This window comes from Varroa destructor, unplaced genomic scaffold (genome assembly GCF_002443255.2).
Source record: "Varroa destructor unplaced genomic scaffold, Vdes_3.0 BEIS01000007.1, whole genome shotgun sequence".
In the NCBI taxonomy this organism is placed as follows: domain Eukaryota; kingdom Metazoa; phylum Arthropoda; class Arachnida; order Mesostigmata; family Varroidae; genus Varroa; species Varroa destructor.
In genome coordinates this window covers 2,104,507-2,124,137 of record NW_019211460.1, presented here as the reverse complement: position 1 = coordinate 2,124,137, position 19,631 = coordinate 2,104,507, and the positions used below count along the sequence as shown (strand labels likewise).

At 36.8% G+C, this 19,631-nt stretch overlaps 2 protein-coding genes across 5 annotated transcripts in view; both read right to left on the bottom strand.

Annotated features, from left to right (window-relative positions):
- The window catches only part of LOC111254061 (RNA-binding protein MEX3B-like), a 66,347-nt gene extending 64,987 nt beyond the window's left edge, over nucleotides 1-1,360 (bottom strand). The window contains exon 1 of the mRNA XM_086975947.1: nucleotides 572-1,360. Coding sequence (XP_086832073.1) covers nucleotides 572-577 — 6 coding nt within the window. The 5' untranslated portion in view covers nucleotides 578-1,360. The remainder of the gene's footprint in view (nucleotides 1-571) is intronic.
- A 974-nt stretch (nucleotides 1,361-2,334) lies between these two features.
- On the bottom strand, nucleotides 2,335-19,344 carry Vha100-1 (V-type ATPase subunit a family protein Vha100-1). 4 transcript variants are annotated; one of them, XM_022813500.2, is made up of 20 exons: nucleotides 18,859-19,344; nucleotides 18,010-18,159; nucleotides 16,114-16,192; nucleotides 13,038-13,171; nucleotides 12,683-12,775; nucleotides 11,565-11,785; nucleotides 10,533-10,722; nucleotides 10,059-10,240; nucleotides 9,675-9,870; nucleotides 8,526-8,791; nucleotides 7,987-8,230; nucleotides 7,253-7,327; nucleotides 6,690-6,797; nucleotides 6,067-6,186; nucleotides 5,465-5,593; nucleotides 5,092-5,172; nucleotides 4,728-4,814; nucleotides 4,451-4,564; nucleotides 3,987-4,132; nucleotides 2,335-3,537 (listed from the first exon to the last, which is right to left on the bottom strand). In XM_022813500.2, exons 2-20 carry the CDS (start codon nucleotides 18,124-18,126, stop codon nucleotides 3,429-3,431), a joined length of 2,691 nt encoding a protein of 896 aa, XP_022669235.1. In that variant the 5' UTR covers nucleotides 18,127-18,159; nucleotides 18,859-19,344; the 3' UTR covers nucleotides 2,335-3,428. The 4 variants fall into 4 exon arrangements, with proteins under 4 accessions (XP_022669235.1, XP_022669236.1, XP_086832071.1 ...); XM_022813501.2 differs by having other exon boundaries at nucleotides 11,565-11,671; nucleotides 18,859-19,343; XM_086975945.1 differs by lacking the exons at nucleotides 18,010-18,159; nucleotides 18,859-19,344 and adding an exon at nucleotides 14,771-14,871 and having other exon boundaries at nucleotides 16,114-16,164.
- Nucleotides 19,345-19,631: the final 287 nt, after the last annotated feature.

Here is a 19,631-nt window from a genome sequence, read left to right as displayed (position 1 = left end):
GTAACATGCTCACCGCAACAACGAATAAACCAAATCGCAGACACATCAGATACATTTAGTAAACGCAGGCCACAGCTGTCACACAGCTAGAGTACTATACCGGCTAACTGATGCCCAGCACAGGACATCGACTACGTTAGAATATTATACAAGAAGAAAGAACAGGAATTTAAACAAAAACACTCAAAATGTACCTGAAACTTGTGTACAAAAAGTGTGTTTTTCTGCATACACGCTCGTTTTGTATTCGAACGGCTTTCGCTATACAACATCTCTTAATTCAAGAATATATACAACTATTACAGATCACAAACAATACAGCAGGATAAGTTAAGCTGTCTAGGAAGGACATGATTCAAGATTTTAATAGCTCTACTACGCTAGACTAGATATTTATGGCAGAGACCCAATCACTGAAACACGCTAGCGAACTACTTTTCCCGTACTAGCTTAATGCCTAACCGAAAAATAAGCCGATAATTCTCGATAATATTTATTTGCATACGACATAGCATGCTGGCAAGTCACTCCTTTTGTTTCATTTCCTATGTGGCACTATATCTATACTTACCTTCATGCTGTTACATTTAACCGCCCTGTATGGATAGCAATCATTCTGCTGCTGCTCACACACTCATTTAGCATCTGTACTAGGCACTGTCCATGCGCTTCATATATTCACGCAATGTCAACATAAGTCATTTTTCCTGAACATCCTAGACTCTATTTGTTTCCCTATTAGTTATTCTCTGATATGCTCATTCGAACTTCCTACACTAACTCAGTCGGGACAGAATTCACCTGCTACTAAATCGGCCGTCGCAGGACGAATCCCAAACGAGACGTCACATAAAGTACACAAGTGGTTTCATCACCTCTCGAAGGAACGTCCTTCGCCAACGCAAGCGAGTGAATGAATTAGAAATTACATTTGTGTATGTGTTGCGCTTGCACATCTTTCAACGAATGTGTGGTACACGTTTATCGTTGGAATCGACTCACTTCAGCGAGAAGTACACGGACGCATGTACCGGCGAGCCAAATCACTGTCTTAATACTGCCAGGCAAAAGGAGGATATAATGGTAACAATAATACAGTGGCAATAATGTAGTGATAGCATAGCATCACCGGTAATATGAACCATGACGACACGCCAAACCAGCAAGCGACGTAAGACGTGAAGAGATTTGCGACCACTTCATAACATAATGAGTGATAAAGACAATCATCTCAAAACATTTGTCGGAAACGTTTCGATTTCTTAAAACAAATGTTTAACAGTTGAAAAGAAATGAAAAAAATATAAACAGAATTATATAATTACTTGTCTCTAATTAGATGGCAAATGTAGTTGGATCCAATACTTAGATAAGAAAACCGTTGAAGATACTCATCATCTAGGCACAAAGGCAATTGCCTCTGCGCTAACGATAATTTAGTTGTATGTCCTATATTAAAAAATTTGCTAAAATTATTTAAGGCATACAACTGAATTGTCGTTAGCGCAGATGTAATTGCCTTTGTGCCTAGATGATGAGTACCTTGAACGATTTTGATATTAGAAAATTAGGTAAAGTTATTTTAGGATGGCGTAGCTCATCATTATAACCGGCAAGGATATAATTTAATATTAAGAAGAGCTGTAGTTAGAGATTTCCTATTGCACATACGAAACTCACAACTGCATATCGGCGAACCCATTCATGAATATGACGTTTATACACAAATACTAATGTCGAGAGTTTAGTCACAAATGGTCATACTTAAATACAGCACGCTGTTTAAAATCAATATGACGAACACCCGCAGGCGTGTAAATTTTTTGGAAATCAATTTCGATGTCGCCTGAAATCAGTGATGTAAATGTGCATAGAGCTATAATATCTACACTCTATCTGGAATAAAAAGTAATCCCATTATGTTGATATGAACATTGAAACAAAGAGCCTTCCTCTAACTTCGGGAATAACTTGTAACACGCTTCAGCTAGCTGAAGATCGCAAAGACATAAAACTTCCTTAACATAAAAGGATGAGTAAAAAAGTTTTATGAGAACTCAACATCAACTTGGAACATCAACTTCAGTCACAACAAAAACATCAAACCTTCTATGAACTGTAGGCAAGATCTTTGTCTACAATAAGACTACACCATGGGTCTTTATGTGAACAAATACGTTTTGTTACGTTTTCAATTAAATTAGTTCCTCATTCATTTCTTCACTCATACTCGTTTCTTCATCATTGCTATCTAGACCTGCCTTCCGCATGAAACATTTCTGTCTCGCAGGACTCGAAAATATACGACATTAGTACCAATAATTAAATAGCCTATTTCTTAACACAGATCATACTATTCGTTCCTTTATTCTAAATTATGTAGCATTTATGTTTTAATAAACAGAAATGTTTTTTTGGTCCGACCCTCAGTCTGGAGTGCCTTTTAGCCTTCCAGCTTTGAATGTCGGATTCACTAGCAGTAAAAAAGGCCATAAGTTGTCTATGTATTCGGATCTGCGAGAATCATCAAAACAGTACTTTTTATATCGTTTTCACTGTTTTTATGTTGTCTTCGTGGTTAAATATTGTGTGGTATTTTTTTGGAGCCTACCCATTGAATTCAATCTTATCTTGTACAAACCGATTATACTGTCCATTTCGGAAATATATGTATGTATATACGCATCCTGTATATATTATATAGTATATTTATAGACTGTGTGCTCTGTTCAGTTGGATGAAACACTGTGTGTTGACTTCCGTGTATGTACTTGCTATGGATTATGATTTGGCTAATTAAAAAACTTCAAGCAGTCCTATTGACTACGGGAGATCACCGACCGCTGAGTACCAAAGAGGAACTCTTTTTCTCTGAACAATGTTTACTGCATTGCGTCACTTCAAATGGCAGTCGCCTAATTTGCCTGATGCTACTAAATCAAACACGGCCATTTGCTGCTTAAGCGAGGTGGGTCCTATAGACCTGAGTACATTAAATACATGGCGAAGAAGAATAGAAGTGGACACTTAAACTAACTACACATGATACAATGAAGTTGCTATTTTTACCAGTTAGTATCATTTTTTTAGGGTTAAACCTTCATTATCAGATATCTACGTTAAATAAAGATTACAATCACAGGCAAAGGATATGTCAAATGTTGTACTAGCATTAATCATGAAACGTAAAGCTCAATAACGTAATCAAGCCACAGGATATAGTATATCATGTGAGTAATAGATAATGCAGCAAGGTTGAACGCTAGAGCAGTGCTATATCTGCCCATTTGTTTTTCGAATTTAATGTCAGCTGTCATCACAATGACAACGAAATATGAACCGAATACAATTATGTGCCTTTTATACCTCCTTCCGGTATGACTGGTTCTACATGGCTAGACTTCGATAACGTGGTTAATAACGTCCGTTTAAGATGTGGTGGCATCTTCTTGCTCCGCAGTCTTAAGAATTGATTCGAAAGAGAATGGCGAGAAGAGGTAGCCTTCGCCATGATAGAATTTGCTCTGGAATTCCACCCTGTAATAGTCACAATACGTAGAAAAAAACGGTTAGCAATTATGATTTAAGGTTAAGCGCCGTAAGCTGACATTTAAAAACAAAGCCCTCTAGCGAGGAAAACAAAACGTAAGCGCCTAATCGTAGAACTGTCCATTCATAATATTAATTTTGAAGTTGCATACGCGAAATATCCATGAAAGCGGTGCTCTGCAGAAAATTAACGTTTACCAAACTTTTCCTTTGGTATTTATATATACAGTGACAACTTTTACCGTTTTTTTTTCTTGCTAAATCGTGTATTAGTCCAGCCTGTTCGAGTTTGCTCGTAGAAGCTTTCTTATTAGTCTCTGTAACAAGCGTTACAGCTTCGTCGATAAGAGCAGGCATATTACGCTTATTAAATATGACTCACTCTAGAGTAAAATGCTATCTTACAATGCAATTATTCGAAAGTCAGGCATACGTACCAATGAAGTCGGAGGGCGTGCAAGAAGGCAGACAATCCTTCCATCAACAGCAGGACCATAACAGTCAAGCAGGCCCAGAACCCAAACATTACAAACAAGATCACTCCGCCCTGCCATCCGTCCTGGGCAAGACCCATGCGTAGAACCTAAGATACAAATTTTTTCAGTTAATTTTAATTCCATCGATTTACTCGGGAAAACAAATAAGAAAGTGTGTACTAAATTAACTCCATTGCATTATAATCATTAAGTGAAGGCTGTCAAACGTGTACTCCGTCGCATATGTCTATGATCGGAAGGCGGGACATATGCCGCCGAATTTTCATCTAAATCGAATTTCATTCCACAGAATTCATCCACTTATGCAGCCATTCAATTCTAACGAAATAAACTTCTTTTATCCATGCCTTAGATATATTGAGAACAACAAATTTATTTATGAAGTTGAAGTTGCAACATCGTACCATGTTCCACAAAACTTCGGACAATTGTGAGTGAGCCAATGAAAGAGCCCACAGGCGAAGATATGATGCTGTGTGAGACACAGCTCCCAAGCAAAATTCTATAGTGTGAATTGTCTGCAATCGGTCACGAAAAGAGTAGAAATTATTAAAACAGAAACTTACGTTTAATGAAGATAAGAATTAATGAAGTGAGAGAACCAGCACATCACCTCATATCTTTTCTTTAATACAGATCTAACATATTACTTATTCGTAAAGTGTTATTCAATTATGATACCTGAGTAATGAGTATCTCTCCAAATTCAAAGTGATCGAAGGACACTCCATGGCCTAGATCATGTCCGCCAGCCACATTGTTCACCACCTAAAACCACGAAAATCAGACCTAGGTAATAGCGGTTAATTAAATATGCACATTCCACATATTTGCAGGTAATAATCATCATACGTAGCGTAAATACGTAATGAATTAGCAATTGCATGAGTCACTTATCGTGATTTCTTCGTTGCGAGGATTAGTAGTTGTTAAGAGCATAATCTAGCGTTATTGCAGAACAGAAGTGCAGGTTATGTTGATGTGTCACATATATTTCTTACTGAAATCTGTCAGTTAGCAAAATTAGTGGTTCTTGATACTGTACCGTTTCATGGGCAACAGGCTGCTGTTGAGCGATAGTCCCATCTTCATTGTACGTGATCTGAGTCTCATCTTTTTGTTGAACCTAAAAAACAGTGTGTGTAAAACAGAGCTTGCAAAAACGTTCAAACGCAGCATGTACGAGTTTACTGCTCATTGCTTATTTGAGTACTATAATGCCGTAATGTATCGCATAACCAAAATAATTTGACTGACTATAGTTGTCGTCATTTTCAAATCGTATTAGTAACACAAATGTAGCAAATGGTATCACTTTTCGTAAAACTTAAGCAGCATTCAATTTAAATAAAAATGTTTTCATATTTACTGCATTTCTATCCGATGCTTACACCGATACTCAAATAACTATTTATTACCTGGACCGTATTGGTGCTCTGTAAAGTTCCATATTGTCCATTTTGTGCAAGCCACATCTTGCGTAAGATTAGGGGTTTCGACAAAAGAATCCAAGGCACGCAGATGAAGGCCGCAAGAACTAGCAGCGTCTGAAATCGGAAACAGCCAGGGACAGAAAAAAAATATATAAAATTATACACCATTATAATACATGTTGAATACTAAAATGTGTTTAAAAATCGGGCCAATCAAAACAATTAGCGTGCAAGCGGGTTACTCAAAATGGTTTATCATCTGGATGAAAAGAAAAACCACACTTGCTGTATTGGGCACTGGATTTTTTGCAAACCCTAAAACTTTTCGGGTTAATAAAATGGGTAAAAAATTTATATCTCGCATTTTACACTAAGTTCCAACTATATTAAAGTGAAGGCGTCAAGAGACAACTTACAGCCTGTAACACTTATCCTATTTATAGCACAAAAGTTGATTTAGTCTATATGTACTTGCTGGGTGTTTGGTTATGAAGGTGATGACCTTGAGCGAGCTTCATGATAAAGCAGGTCTGTCTACAAGCTCTCAATAGCTTTTTACCTTAACATGAGTAATTCTTTGAACGTACCTGCACAATCTGCTGTCCTGGATAAAACGGTTTGGTAAGGCAATTACTGCTTTCTTTCGGGTAGTTGAACATCACCATGTTGATCAAGAGCAAAAGAAGAGATGGCGCACATGATGTGTTCTGAAATAAGAACACGACTTTTACTAAAATAATTGCAACATTAACTATTTTCGTCCCATCTTGGAGTCATTAGTTTTAATTTGTTAAAGTCAGTCACCTGCGGCTTTCTGACCAACACACACTTAGATATGTCCAATTAAGAATTAAATTTAATGCCGATATAGTGCAACGATTACCTTAATCCTTATTATGAATCCTGAATCTTTACGGATGCCTTATTTACCTTATTTATACCTTGTTTATTAGATGCAGTACAACATGGTTATTAATCTATATGTTCCGATCATACCGGATATCTTCTTAGATTAGGTACCTTATATAAATTAAATATTGAAATACTAGATATCATTATTGGGATTGAATGATCTAATTGCTCAAGATATTTCTTGCCGTATATCCAATATGGCATGGGTTATTCTGAATTAATTCTAAGAATAAACGTTTATTTGTATAAGATTTAGAGACTATAGTCAAATTGGCACCTGCGGCTGGAATAAACCTACCTCGTAGACTTTCATCCATTTCCCTAAAATGCAAAGGACGAGATAACCGAAAATTGACATAAGGAAGATCATCTGCGGTATGAACTCACAAAGAATGCTCAAACGGTTCTGAAATAATTGACCCCAAAAAACGAATATTATCCACCACAAATTATTTTTCTCATTATCCGTACACGAAGATATGAACAGCTGGAATAAGTGAAGAAAAATGCGGAGTGGCTATAGTAACAGCTATGCAAATTAAAGCCTATCATCGTAATGCTCGCCATTATATGAAAATCAACTGAAGATCATAGAATGAATATTGGATCAAACAATTATTGTTTCAAAAATTACGTTTCAGAAAACACCCAAACTTTACAATAAGTAATACTGTGCGTATGAATTAGCTAATGTTATTCCTTAAACTTTTATGTTGGAATTTGGAAAATAGTAAAAGTATCTATGTGTCGTAAATTGACAGAGATTCGCATGCGATGCTTTCATTTGAAAGGTATGTAACAAACTGTGAGAATCTTTCTGATACGATTCAGCTAAAACAAGTTGACGTGATAAAATGTAACCTGGAAGAATCGATGATTGTAAAAGGAGAGCACCACGCCAAATGTCATTTGCATCACACCGAGAACCACCGACACCTAAGACCAAAAACAAAATATTTAAGATGGAATTCCTTTCTTAAAAGTAGTTAATAATCATAATTTGCTAGCAAAGTCTACGTGTATATAGTAAGGATTCCCGAGCTTTACTTCACGATAATGAGAACAAACTGGTTCTTTTTTTCTTCAAAAAAGAGGGACAAATGTATGATGTTGTTTTATTAGCAACGTTCCAGGAGATGAAAAAGAGGTTTTTGATGAAAAAATCTAGGTCTTTTTCAACAAAAGCATGTTCTGTAGTTGAATTCTTTTACTGGAACAAAAATGATTTTATGAGGTTATAGAATAAAGAATATCCAAGAAGTGTCCGAAGCTTGAATTAGAGACCGACACGCTTACCAGAAGACAGACATTTAACTCCTGCATTATTTTTAGTTGACATAATTTCACACCGAATATAATTGACTATAATTCAATATTGTTCTAACAAATGCTAAATATCTATTTGTTTATTATTTTGTTCACTAACATCCAGGTCCTAAGTTAAATGCTCAGTAAAAACAGATGTTCCACCTCTAAAATCGAGCCGAATATCTGAATTGTTCGGAAAATAATTTTGATATCCTTCTATACAAATAAAATAGCCTTTAAACAAGTTAAACAGTGCTTCACAACTTGAATAGTCATCAGTGTCTAACCTTCATCTTGTACGAGTTGATGAACGGTATCTTGTTGGTGGCCAACTGCCAAATTGGATCGAGGCCAAATGGATAAGGTGTTCCAGTATAGCTTTTGGCCGGATCCAGCATCTCAATATTAGAGTAATTATCTTTCGCAGGAATATTCCAATGACTTCCTATGACATTCAGTGACTTCGAGAAGCAATCGTTGTAAATGAGACCGGTATAGATTGAAAATGCACCCATCAATAGAATTATATACCTGTAATAGTCACCAGACAATGCACTATTAATGTATATATATATGAGAAACAAATGAAAAATTAATACGACATTAAAAAATTAAAAATAACTGTAGGTAGAAAGGAATCCTAGATCAGGACTCATACTACAGGGTTAAATTATTCACTGTGTTGTCCAAGTAAGACACGAGCGTGGGACGGAAAGTTAATAAAATTTTTAAATCTCTAAAAAATCACGACATCGACCACATATAGTATTAATATATATAGTAGGTTAAAGGGGGGTACCCTTCGTTTTTTATGTAGAATACTTACCGCCCGCCAAAAAAGGTGTTCCACATTTCATCTTTGGATTTCTGGGCAATGATGCCTTGCTCTTTAAGGACCATCCACAGCGCAAAAAGAAACATAATAAGGCCGTGGCCACAATCACCGAACATTACGGCAAATAGAAATGGGAATGTAACGATTGTGAACGGCGTAGGGTTCATCTCTCGGTAAGATGCAACCCCGTATGCATCCACTATCATCTGGAATGCCGCCGTAAACTTATTTGTGCGATTGTAAGTTGGTGGGGTTTCCTAAAATTGAAAGAAAAATATCAGTGTGAGAACAGATCAGCAAGGGCACTTTGATTGAGAATGCGCTTTGCGTTTAATTTTCTTCAGTTGCGGCCAAGATGGTACATCACTTTTCCTGTTCGTCACATTATCCTGTTGTATAGTATAAAAAAAGAAAATGAGTTTTATAGAGCTGTTACATGTCTACATGAATTTGTTCAAGATCATTTTTTTCCCACTTCGCCATCGCTTTTCAATTATGTGAACATAACAAGCTAATATCGAATCTAAAAGAAATTTAGTATTACGCCGGTTATAGTACTGGAAGATGAAATTTAATTAACATGGAACTGAATGTGTCAAATACGATGTTTCATTTTTTATATTACATAATATACTTACATTTACCACAGAGGAGCTTAAAAAAAATGTTTGTTGCTCTATTCTTGTTCTATTTAAATCGAATTCATTCGTTACTTTACTTTAAGTATACTTTACCCGATACACTACAACGGTAACTTTCACTGCAAGCTTCCGCAATTAGGTGCTGCTACAGATTCTCTCTTGTTTCATAGTAAAGCGAACCACAATGTTAGACAATAGGTAGTTGCCCAATAATGCATCTATGTGAAAATTATTATTTCTTATAAAATATCGTAAAATATTGTATTATTATGTAATATAACAAATAAATGTAATCTAGGATTTGTAATAGAACTACTTTTTCACTAAACAGTATTTCTATTTTAATTTACTAAGATGCGGTAAAAAGTCGGTCTTTTTGGCATCCAAAAAGCGACGGCTGTGACAATCAGACGGCCATAGGAAATCTATTTTTTCCAAAACATTTCAGTAGCCAAACAAAGGGGCTTCAAGCATGGCTGACGGTCATTGCTATCTGTACCTTTGTGTCCATGCGATTAAGAATGCACGGAACGCTAGATCCGGATTTTTCAGTGCCTCGTCGTAATGCGTATTGGATGCGATCGATGTCCCCAACGGCGCACCATGCTTCGGCAATAAGACACTTTTGTGTGACGTCGAGATTGAACAAATTCAAAGTGTGGTAGATGGCCTTGATCTTACGTACTTTGACCACCCTGCAAATAAGTAACATCGTACCCATGTTCAAAAAACGCAATGACAGCAGCCGTGTTATTGATGAAGGCAACAAATCAAGGAAAGCTGTACTTAATATAGATAGATTTTTTGGGCAGAAAATAGTTGATGTAGCAGGTATTATTTTCGGCCAACGAAGCTTTCTATGAGTACAAATAGATCTTCGTACCAGTTCTGAATATTTTTAGCGGCTGCAGCTAAAACACGATGTCGGTGATCCTGTGTTTGCCTAAGAACAGTGTTAAGATCTTCAATTCTCGTCATTACTCCGACGCTCATTTCACGGCGTTCTATCGGTGTGTCTGGACAGGGGTATAGTGTAGCCCGGAAACTTTCACAAATCTTTTTTACCTGTATTTATTGCGAATAGACAGAATGGATACAAGAGCAAACTAATATGAACTCGCAACTGTACAAAAGGACGTCTATAAGCTAAACCATGACCTACGAAAACAGTGCCCCTAAAACATAGGCCATTTTATTTTAGCCTTTTTATTCCAATTCAAATGAAGTTCTCTATTCTTGCTGCACATATAGGAAACATTTAAAACGTCAAAAAGCACCGAGTATTTAGCTCTAAGGGAATTCAATCGCCATTTTGTTCAGCAAAAATAATGAGACTTTATATATCACATAAATCTACCTTAGCCTTAAGCTGATCTCCTTGGAAAAAGATGATAAACACGCTTTTATAGACACGGTCCCAGGATGAGGGATCCTCTAACGGAACGTCGATGTCACATTGACGCAGGAATACGTTGCCGTGACACACGCGCCAAAGGAGACGCTCGAACGATGGAAGGCGCTCGCGAAGAATGACGCCAGCTACGAAGCTGCTCGTTTACAACAACAGTGGTAATAGAAATGTATAATATTAACGGAAATTATGTACCATATTGATGACAAAGCATCTAAACAATATTTACTACGCTAATAGCAAGCTACGTAATATATCTTGAAAATGAATTATTTTTATCATTTTTTCAGTTTTAGGTAAATATGTGTAAGGATATCTCCAATAGCGTATAATGATTAGTCAAATTTGATTGTGGAAGAGGTAACTGAATCGCAAAAGTTTAAGAAGCTTTCACAACTTATCGATCGTTTGGCTTGCCATAGCAAGTGCTCGAGATCATTACAAAAGCTACGGCGTATAGCCCAGATAAAATGATGCTACAGCGGGATATCGTGATGCAAAAACAAGGCTGACAACGCATTGATCATTTTTTAATGTCATTGTACAATTAGCACCAATCATAATGTCGTGGGCTTTCAAAGCACTCATAAGAATGAAGACAGTAAGTTCAGTTTAATAAAGATAGTACGAAACAATAATTTCAGGAGATCATTTCAGGAGAAATTATTCAGGAGATCCGTAATAACACTATAGTAATTACAGTTTAAGTTAAGCAGCATCTGTTTCGATAAGGCTAATAGTTTTATAAATAAAAGCTCATTTTTTTTCTATCCGTATATTTACGTATCCTTCAGTTGTATTGACCTTTTTGCCGCAGCCGCTCTTCTCCTATTTACTGTTGGTGAGACAATTTTCACACAGTGTATCAGTAATTATACGCACTTCTTACTGTCGTAATGAATTTGCAAATTACCACAGCATAGCCTGGATCAATGAACCTAACACTCTACAGTAGCTTCAAGAAAGCTTTCTACTTACCCAAGCTTCATAGCGGCGGCTCCTTGTACGTTCTGTGGTTGCCCTTGCCTCGCATCCTCTCCAAGAAGGGTTGTGTGCTCGTCGTGAGTCGGTCCCCCGTCACCCATCTGAAGTATCCCGTCATCATCCCACGAACTTCCAGTCATATATCTCACCACCGGATCCATAATACCACCCTCTCCGGCCCATGCCGTCGGACTTTTGCCTATGCCCATGCCAACCTGTGCGTTGGCGTTAACAGGTAACGCCAAAATGGAAAGATAGCCAAGCGCCCATAGGCATAGATAGACATCATGCAATAACCAAGGCAGTAATTTAACCGATAATAGCTTAGTATGCACTAAGAGGAAACTTAATAGAGAAAGCTGAAGAAACACAAGCAAGAATTAAGTAAATCAATATATCCTACTTTGAATGGTGACATCAAGCAAACCAAATAAAAACTACCAACGTGTGCGCTAACTAAGTTGAAAATCAAGGAAAAGACAACTACAGTGATTTGTGTATAAATAGTCAAAGGATCAATTAATACGAGCCATGTTTCATTTTACTGACGAAAACACGCCTACATTAGGCTTTAATACTCCTAATATGTGCCGCCGACAATCAGGGATGGAGCTAATGTACAAACTCTGGTTTGCTTTATTTTCATTTCGCCAGACAAGACCTCTAAAAATGTAAACGGAAATCATTAACTATATTCGATCTAGCAAGAAATGTCAAGCACAAAAATATAGTTCTATTAAATAAAATATTTAGTACATACGTACCACTGAAAATAATATAAAAGCATATGCCGTGACAACGTATCAATGGCATCACCTGTACAGGTTAGCAGGTGTACGAAATCAAGCAGCAATCGTGCAGTGGTACGAATTCAAGCCAGAATAAGCCCTTAATTGAGTAATTAGATGATCGAATACAAGCGTAACAAAGTAAAGAAAATCTACCTTGAAAAAAATAATGATATAATTTAATATAGAAATAATAAAATAATAAATTCAAATAAAGATTTTTGATCCTCTATTTACGAAAACTTGTAGTTAACAAAGATGGCAGAAAGCGATTCAAGCATAGGTAATACCACGAGTAGAGCGAACTTTACGACGAACCGTTACCTCATCAAAAAACTGTTGAGTTTGTTTGAGGATATGCTTGAGTTCTGTGAGCTCGAGGAAGGTTTTCTTGAGAGCCTCAGCATTTGTATTCACCTAAAACGAGCCGGCAAAGTACAATGATTATGTGACAGAAGATTGAGCTAGCAAAATAAATGCACATCACAGCAATGTTTTTCTTCGCCGTATCAATGTCGTTATTGTAGATTGAAAACAGTCAACCGTAAACCCGTAAATTCCATTGAGGATTAGTTTTAAACTAAACAAATTGAGAAGACAATTCATTTCAGACTCGAGAATTGTACGTCAAATCGGATCTGTGGATTCAAAAAAAAAAATTTCAACACAGAAAAACTACCTCATTGAGTTCGTTTTCGAGTTTCTCAAAGGTTGCTTCTAGATCAATCATCTCCCGAGGCTGAGGCGCCTCAGGATTGTCGCCGAATGACATCATCGGAAGGTTATCCTTCCTCACCTCGCGTTCTAGAAAACCTGCCAACGAGTGAAATAAGCTTGTTAATATCGTTAGCAAATTTGTAAACGCACTAATACCGCAACACTCATAACGGACCACTATCCTGAAGCGTAAAATAACTTTAGTGAAGATTTTTATGGTGCGATGTTTAGCATAATCCTGATACGTGATTTTGAATGTATGAAGTTTTATATTCGGACCCTGTACAGTCAAGCATTGCTTCAGACGGCTAACTTATAGTACGAAATGTAGTGTGTCTACGCCCAGATACAAAACTGGACTATCACATGTCTTAGAAAGCAATATAAGCTTAGTAGGTAAACACGTCATCACAGCGCCATCACAAGAACAAGTGGATTTCGATTTTCAGTTGATAACTGAAGATCTGCATCAAAATACCAAGACTTGAGATTCGAGGATATCTCTAATCTTTAACGTCTGAAGAAAAACCTGAAATATCTTTCTTGAACTACTACTATATTACAAAGTTGAAGTTTGTAATTCTTATTTTTAATACAACATTGCACAGGCAGTGGCTTGAGATGACTTTTTCAAACTGGAGAAGCATCGCATTCAACTGGGGCATCAATTGTCCCTTCAATGAATCGGGTGCTATTATTCAATATGTACAACTCGTAAGCGTAAGCGTAAGAAACAACTCTTATAGAGTTGTTTCTTACGCTCGCAAAAATACTACTGCGAAGATTTTGTTCGAATACTAACGGCATAGTCTCATATTGAAATAGTGCCTGTTGCGCTGATTCGACCTGGCTTCCCGTGCGCTGAGAGTTTTCATAATACTTGCTTAGCGTTGGAAGTTCTGAACTAGTTATTTAAAATCCTTAAAGAAAATGCAAAATGAAAATCGGCTTATTTGATTAAAACACATTAACTGATCGAATCAAATGATCATACATTATGTCGAAGTAAAAGCTAAAAACTGATTCCAAGTCGACATCTACTAGATTACTAATTTGAGATTAAGTTCGCATCATAATCATTGAATTTCGCTTATTGTGTTTTTACGGCTGTTAATGAAACGTATTTAGTAAGCAGTTAATTTTAGGAATACTAGTAATCTTTATTCTTTTTAATCGCTAAAAGATTCTTAGCTAAAAGATCGCTAAAAGACATATTTATCCTACAGTATCTTAAGCTGGATATCATTATATGTATTTCGGAAGGGGATATCACGATGTATTGAAATTTTGAAAACAAGGATAAGAGCAGACAATATAACCTTGCCAGCTAGAGAACGTCGTGAGAAAACGGGTCACGAGCTTCTGGAATGTTTTAACTAAGCAACGATATTGCTGTATTAGGTCTTTAGCACGATATTGAGGACTAAGGTAAAATGTTAAATAGTATATGCTTGTCAGCAAAAAAGCTGTGTAGTACATAACGCAGTACCAAATAAAGCAATCAAGTTACCATCTGAAACAGCAGCAGCTGCGCTCATAGTAGAATCGACAAATGTGCTTAAATGCTTTTCTTTGCAGATTTATATTAAAGATCTACGGCACTTCCAGGCAAATTTATAATACGCCGCATAAGAAAAATATATTGACATTATCAAATTACTCCTATGAGTACATTAAAAAATAACAAAAACTTACCCGGAGTGCTGACATCTCTTTAATCACTGTTAATAAATAAGTGTACGGCGCTCACAGATGGCGCTCAACCACAGCCAATCCTTCGATGTACCCAGTAAATCCTAATGATAATGACAAATAATGCTGATGGCTTTTCAATAAGATCCAAGTTTCGTTTCTTTGGAACTGGATAACTATTTTATTTTTTCTACATATATATTCCAGAGGTATACATTTATTTGTTGACTAACTACTATTTAAAAAATACGTTACCTCCTTTATTAATAACAAACGTAAATAGTTTACAGTTTGGCTCTGAAACGACCAAAAAATGTAATAAAAGTTTGGAAGCTCATAAAAAAAATAATTTTTTGAAGCAAATCGTCAAGCGATCTATTTATCTAGCAAATTCTAGTTGGGGAGTACCATAAAATGGGTGAGAAAGTACCGGCATAGATTTTACAAACCGTCCTTATTAAAATTACAGGAATACTACCTCAACTAAACTTTTTAAGAACTTTGTAGCGGACTATTTCAGGATTCATATACGTGAGCTACCAGTATACCTAACTGGTATTGCCTGGCTGTGGGGTACGGTGCTGAGGCGTGTGTGTTATGATGACAATAATCAGTATCGATAATCGGTAATTTTTTCTCCCTAAAAAAATTGGACAATGCCAGCAATACATAGAAGTATATTTTCTTTTACGTTCATGTTTTTAATTGTACGTATTCGTGGTAATTTTCCTGTAATTCCAATCTGGCTGACCAAAAAAGCGACCACGTTCTGGTCCGTACTTTGGGTTCTTTATTAGAGGCAACGCTAAGAACTAAACCAATATGAAAATAACTAGTTTTTTGACAGCATGGCGGGTTTATTTTCAAATCTACACCAAAACGAAAAAAAAAAACTATGTAGAGACACAATGTATAAGATTTAAGGTATCCGAGAAAAAATATTCGTATCTTAATTGAAGAGCTTACGAACTTAAGGTCAAGAACTTAGGAAATAGTCTTCGTCACTGTTTCCCTCATGTTAGCCCGTATGCTTTCACTGACCTCCTTGATACGAATTTCAACGGAAAAATTGCTCTGTATGCACGAGACGGCGATAGTTTTCTTTCCAGTAAATTGTAAAAAAAAAAGTAAAAGACTACCCTGGATTTTAAAAAGGCATTTCAATAAAACGGTAGATACTACTCTCATATATTTATGTCCGGGCATAGCGAACGACAAACTGTCTAATATACGTACAATGGCATAAACAGCATTCAACACAAACAGATTTTAGTAAGGTGTTAATATTGTTGTCGAAAAGCTCTGATGGGATGTGTTAACAATTGAACATTTAAGCGAGTACTCACGTAGTTTTCTTTCCATTTCATCGCATCGCCGAACCTCATTAACGAATTTACGTTGGAACGCATTTGTGGTAGAATTTAGCTGCAAAATAAGATAGTCCACTGAAAATGTTAGCCTCAATTCACTAACTTATATATGGCTTTTTTAATATCTTTTAATGAATTCGCCCTTTCGGAACAAGTGCAATGCAGCAATGCAAAAAATTCCTGCAAAAAAGAAAACCAGTTTTCTGAAGAATAGATACATCTCATTACGAAGTTTTCGAGGACGCATCTGGTATAATTACAATACGCCATTGCGGCAGTGCTGTTGTAAGTGGTCGGTTAGTTAAATGAAATTTAAAAATGCACCAAGGGGCATCCAAGCCATTAAATTACAGGTGTCACATGCCGGTAATTTTAATTCTTACTGCACAGAGAGCTATTTTTGACATTATGTTACTCTAAAGAATTATTATTAACTGCTTAACAACACTAGTTTCTCTTGAACATATAAGTTGAATACACTATTATTATTAAAAAAGCCAAAAAAGAAAGAATTTGAAAAACATGTAATATATTCCTTACGTCCTGCAATTGAGTTGACTAGGCAGGTTTATTAGTTTCTGGTTTACTGTTATATCTGCTGAGTCGTGATCGTAATGATGAGTTAAATACTACAGGGTGAACTACCTGATTCCTAACAATGCGACGACCATTGTGACTTTATGGCATAGTGTTTGGATGGATAAAGTGTTCTTTGTCAAAGAATATCCGATCATTCTATGCGTGAAGTCACCGAAAGTTTTTGTTAAATCAATTACGCTTTTCGGAAGAAGAAGGAGGGGGTTCTGATTTTTTTTTCCAAAGCCCACATTAATGAATGTAGATAATAGTGATCAGCAACACACAAAATCGCACACTATATTTCTTCCGTTAAGGCTAGAAGCCTTCCTGTGATATTATGATGGGGTCTGCTTCATGGGGTAAGGAATGGATACGATATAAATATAAAACGCAGAGCGCAAAAGCTTTTTTTGTGAGATAACTAAAAAGATCTGCTTTAAAAGAAAAAAAAATTGCTTCTTTCAGTTCTCGAATCACCAACTGCCGTGTTCAACTTACTTAAGATAACTAAACATTATGTACAGAATAGGCAAAAATCCCTGTGGTCTCTATGACAGTTTACAACAAACGCGGAGCAAACGACGTATGTTCCCAATTTATATTAATGCGTGCCAATGATGTGAATAATAGTGCTATATATATGTTAGGCATGTAACGATAGCCATAGGAAATACTTGGATGCTCCCACCAAATATCAAATATTTTTTGCCCTCGTTAATTTCAGTGTAGAGCCCTGTTTAATAAACACTACGTCTACCCGGTGTGCTGCCATAACTATAACTCAACTCTTCTGATGTTGGCTCATTTTTGAACTAACTCGATTTTAGGTTAACAAACGTACACCCGTACGCCGTATAGGCTTAAAACCCATTCACTTGTAATCGACGCAGGCTAGCTCTCTCGATTTTTACCTAAGTTTAGAGTGCGTTTTTTTATATTTACTTTCTGACAGAATTATGGAACAGGAAAGGGTTAAAAGCGCCTCTGACTGACTGGACCGAACAAAAGTGCCCCAGATTGTTTCGACTCCATAGCAAAATTGTGCGCATAATTCTACATCATCTCTTCTTTAATTATCTTGTCGACCTTTTTACATCACTCGATCGGGTATCTGGGAAAACAAAACAGTTGTGTATGGCTACTTATTATTAAATGATTAACTTTAGACACAGCGTTAACTTACTAGCGTAATAATGCATGGTACCACTCATTTGTTACTATTGATTATATGATATCATTACAAAAAAGTTAGTCGCAGTATATTTCTAGTTGTTGGGGCAATAGATAACTTACATCTCTAAACTGGACGAGTCCGAGTTCTCCTAGCTCGGCAACACAAGCGTATGCTGCTTCACTTTGTAGGAAGAGTTGACACAAGGTCATTTCCTCGGAGCGAAGCAGGCTTCCCATTTTGACCCGGAATCGGATTTACCGTACCGAAAACTGAAAAAAAAAACGAACTTGAAAGAATTTCATATAGTGGAATATCTGAAAATTAACCATATGCGCTGTCGGTCGATTTCAAATCACTATTAACAATGATACCAATTACCAATGTACGATCCACACTACATAGCTTACAACACCGTGGAGGTCAGTGAATCATCAAACCATATACGTCCTTAGTAAAATTATCGAAAACTGTGACTGACTTCCCGACTTTAAAAGCTATAATACCATAATGTGCTAGGAAAACTGAAGTCGTAATTTTGACGTAAAAAAACTATTTCAGTAAAGTACTTAGTCGCTTTGTTCAAACACGCAAGTTCGCTACAAATAAATTATACGTTAATTATTTATTTGGATGTTGTTCAGCACAGTGACGTTCAAGTGTAGCCCCCGACTAATCAGCTTTATGTCACCGTACAATGTTGGTTCCAGATAATAAACAACTGCCATTTTCCGTATCAGCAGATGTCGGTCAGGAAGCATCTGTATAAGCAAAATCACCGAAAGTATACTGACAGAATACTCGAAACCTGACTATAAATTATCTGTTATAATATATCTATTAAACCTTAGCCGCTAAGATTTAATTATAGCAACATGCATGGAATACCGGTATTGGTCACTCGTAATACTTTTGATCAGCTGCACTGCCCTGGAGTTATTTTCCAAACAGGTATATTAAGTTTTACTCACCAAGAGCTTGCCGATTGTACTCGTCAAAGGCAACAGATCGTTTGAGCCTCGGGAAATTTACTACTCCGACAGTCAGGGACACTTAGCAAAAGATCTTCTACAACATGTACACGAGAAGCCCTGTCATCCAACGAGTGCCCACCACTCGTTTGGTAGAGCTCTACAACTGCCGTCACAGATGGCCTCTCGCTCCACCATGAGGGGCACCAATCACCGCAGGCACGGCAAGATGGCCGCGGCAGACGGATTCTATTGTGTCTCCTATATTCCAATTGCAACACTACAACTTTCCAGGAATACTTGTCTATGTTGCGTCAAATTCAACAGTTCGTAACAACACTGAACATTCCTCTCGAAATTTTAGGTGAAAAAACTACCTAATAAGTCACATTTATGGGGGTATCCGGTGGCAACTCATTGTCCTACCACTCTAAATAGAACACTGTGACGTCCTCTTTTCACTTCATTCATCCTTCTACACGTCCAGGCAGAGCGCGACATAGATATATGATCCGAAATGGGAAGTGCCCCGCCAAAATTTGAATGTGCGATAGGTTCGGGGTAACTCAGTGATACGGCCGTAAACTGCGGTTTTGTTCTTACCACTGGCTTGCTATGAATTTATGACATTGTTCCAGCTAAACTAAACTGTGGTCTAGGCCTAGGTTCGGATTTACTGATGATAATGCAATTTATTCCGATAGATTCTCGTATTGGTGTTGACCTGAAACTGCTGCGATATTTTTATGTGTTTTGTGCCTATTGATTCACGT

What these genes read in the sequence shown, in the direction of transcription:
- Vha100-1 (XM_022813500.2), bottom strand. Translation starts at nt 18,126, where the DNA reads ATGGGAAGCCTGCTTCGCTCCGAGGAAATGACCTTGTGTCAACTCTTC. An exon ending in GAGATCAGCTTAAGGCTAAG is followed by an intron (nt 10,241 to 10,532) that starts GTAGATTTATGT and finishes CAATAAATACAG; the next exon opens with GTAAAAAAGATTTGTGAAAG. An exon ending in GCTAAAAATATTCAGAACTG is followed by an intron (nt 9,871 to 10,058) that starts GTACGAAGATCT and finishes ACTTATTTGCAG; the next exon opens with GGTGGTCAAAGTACGTAAGA.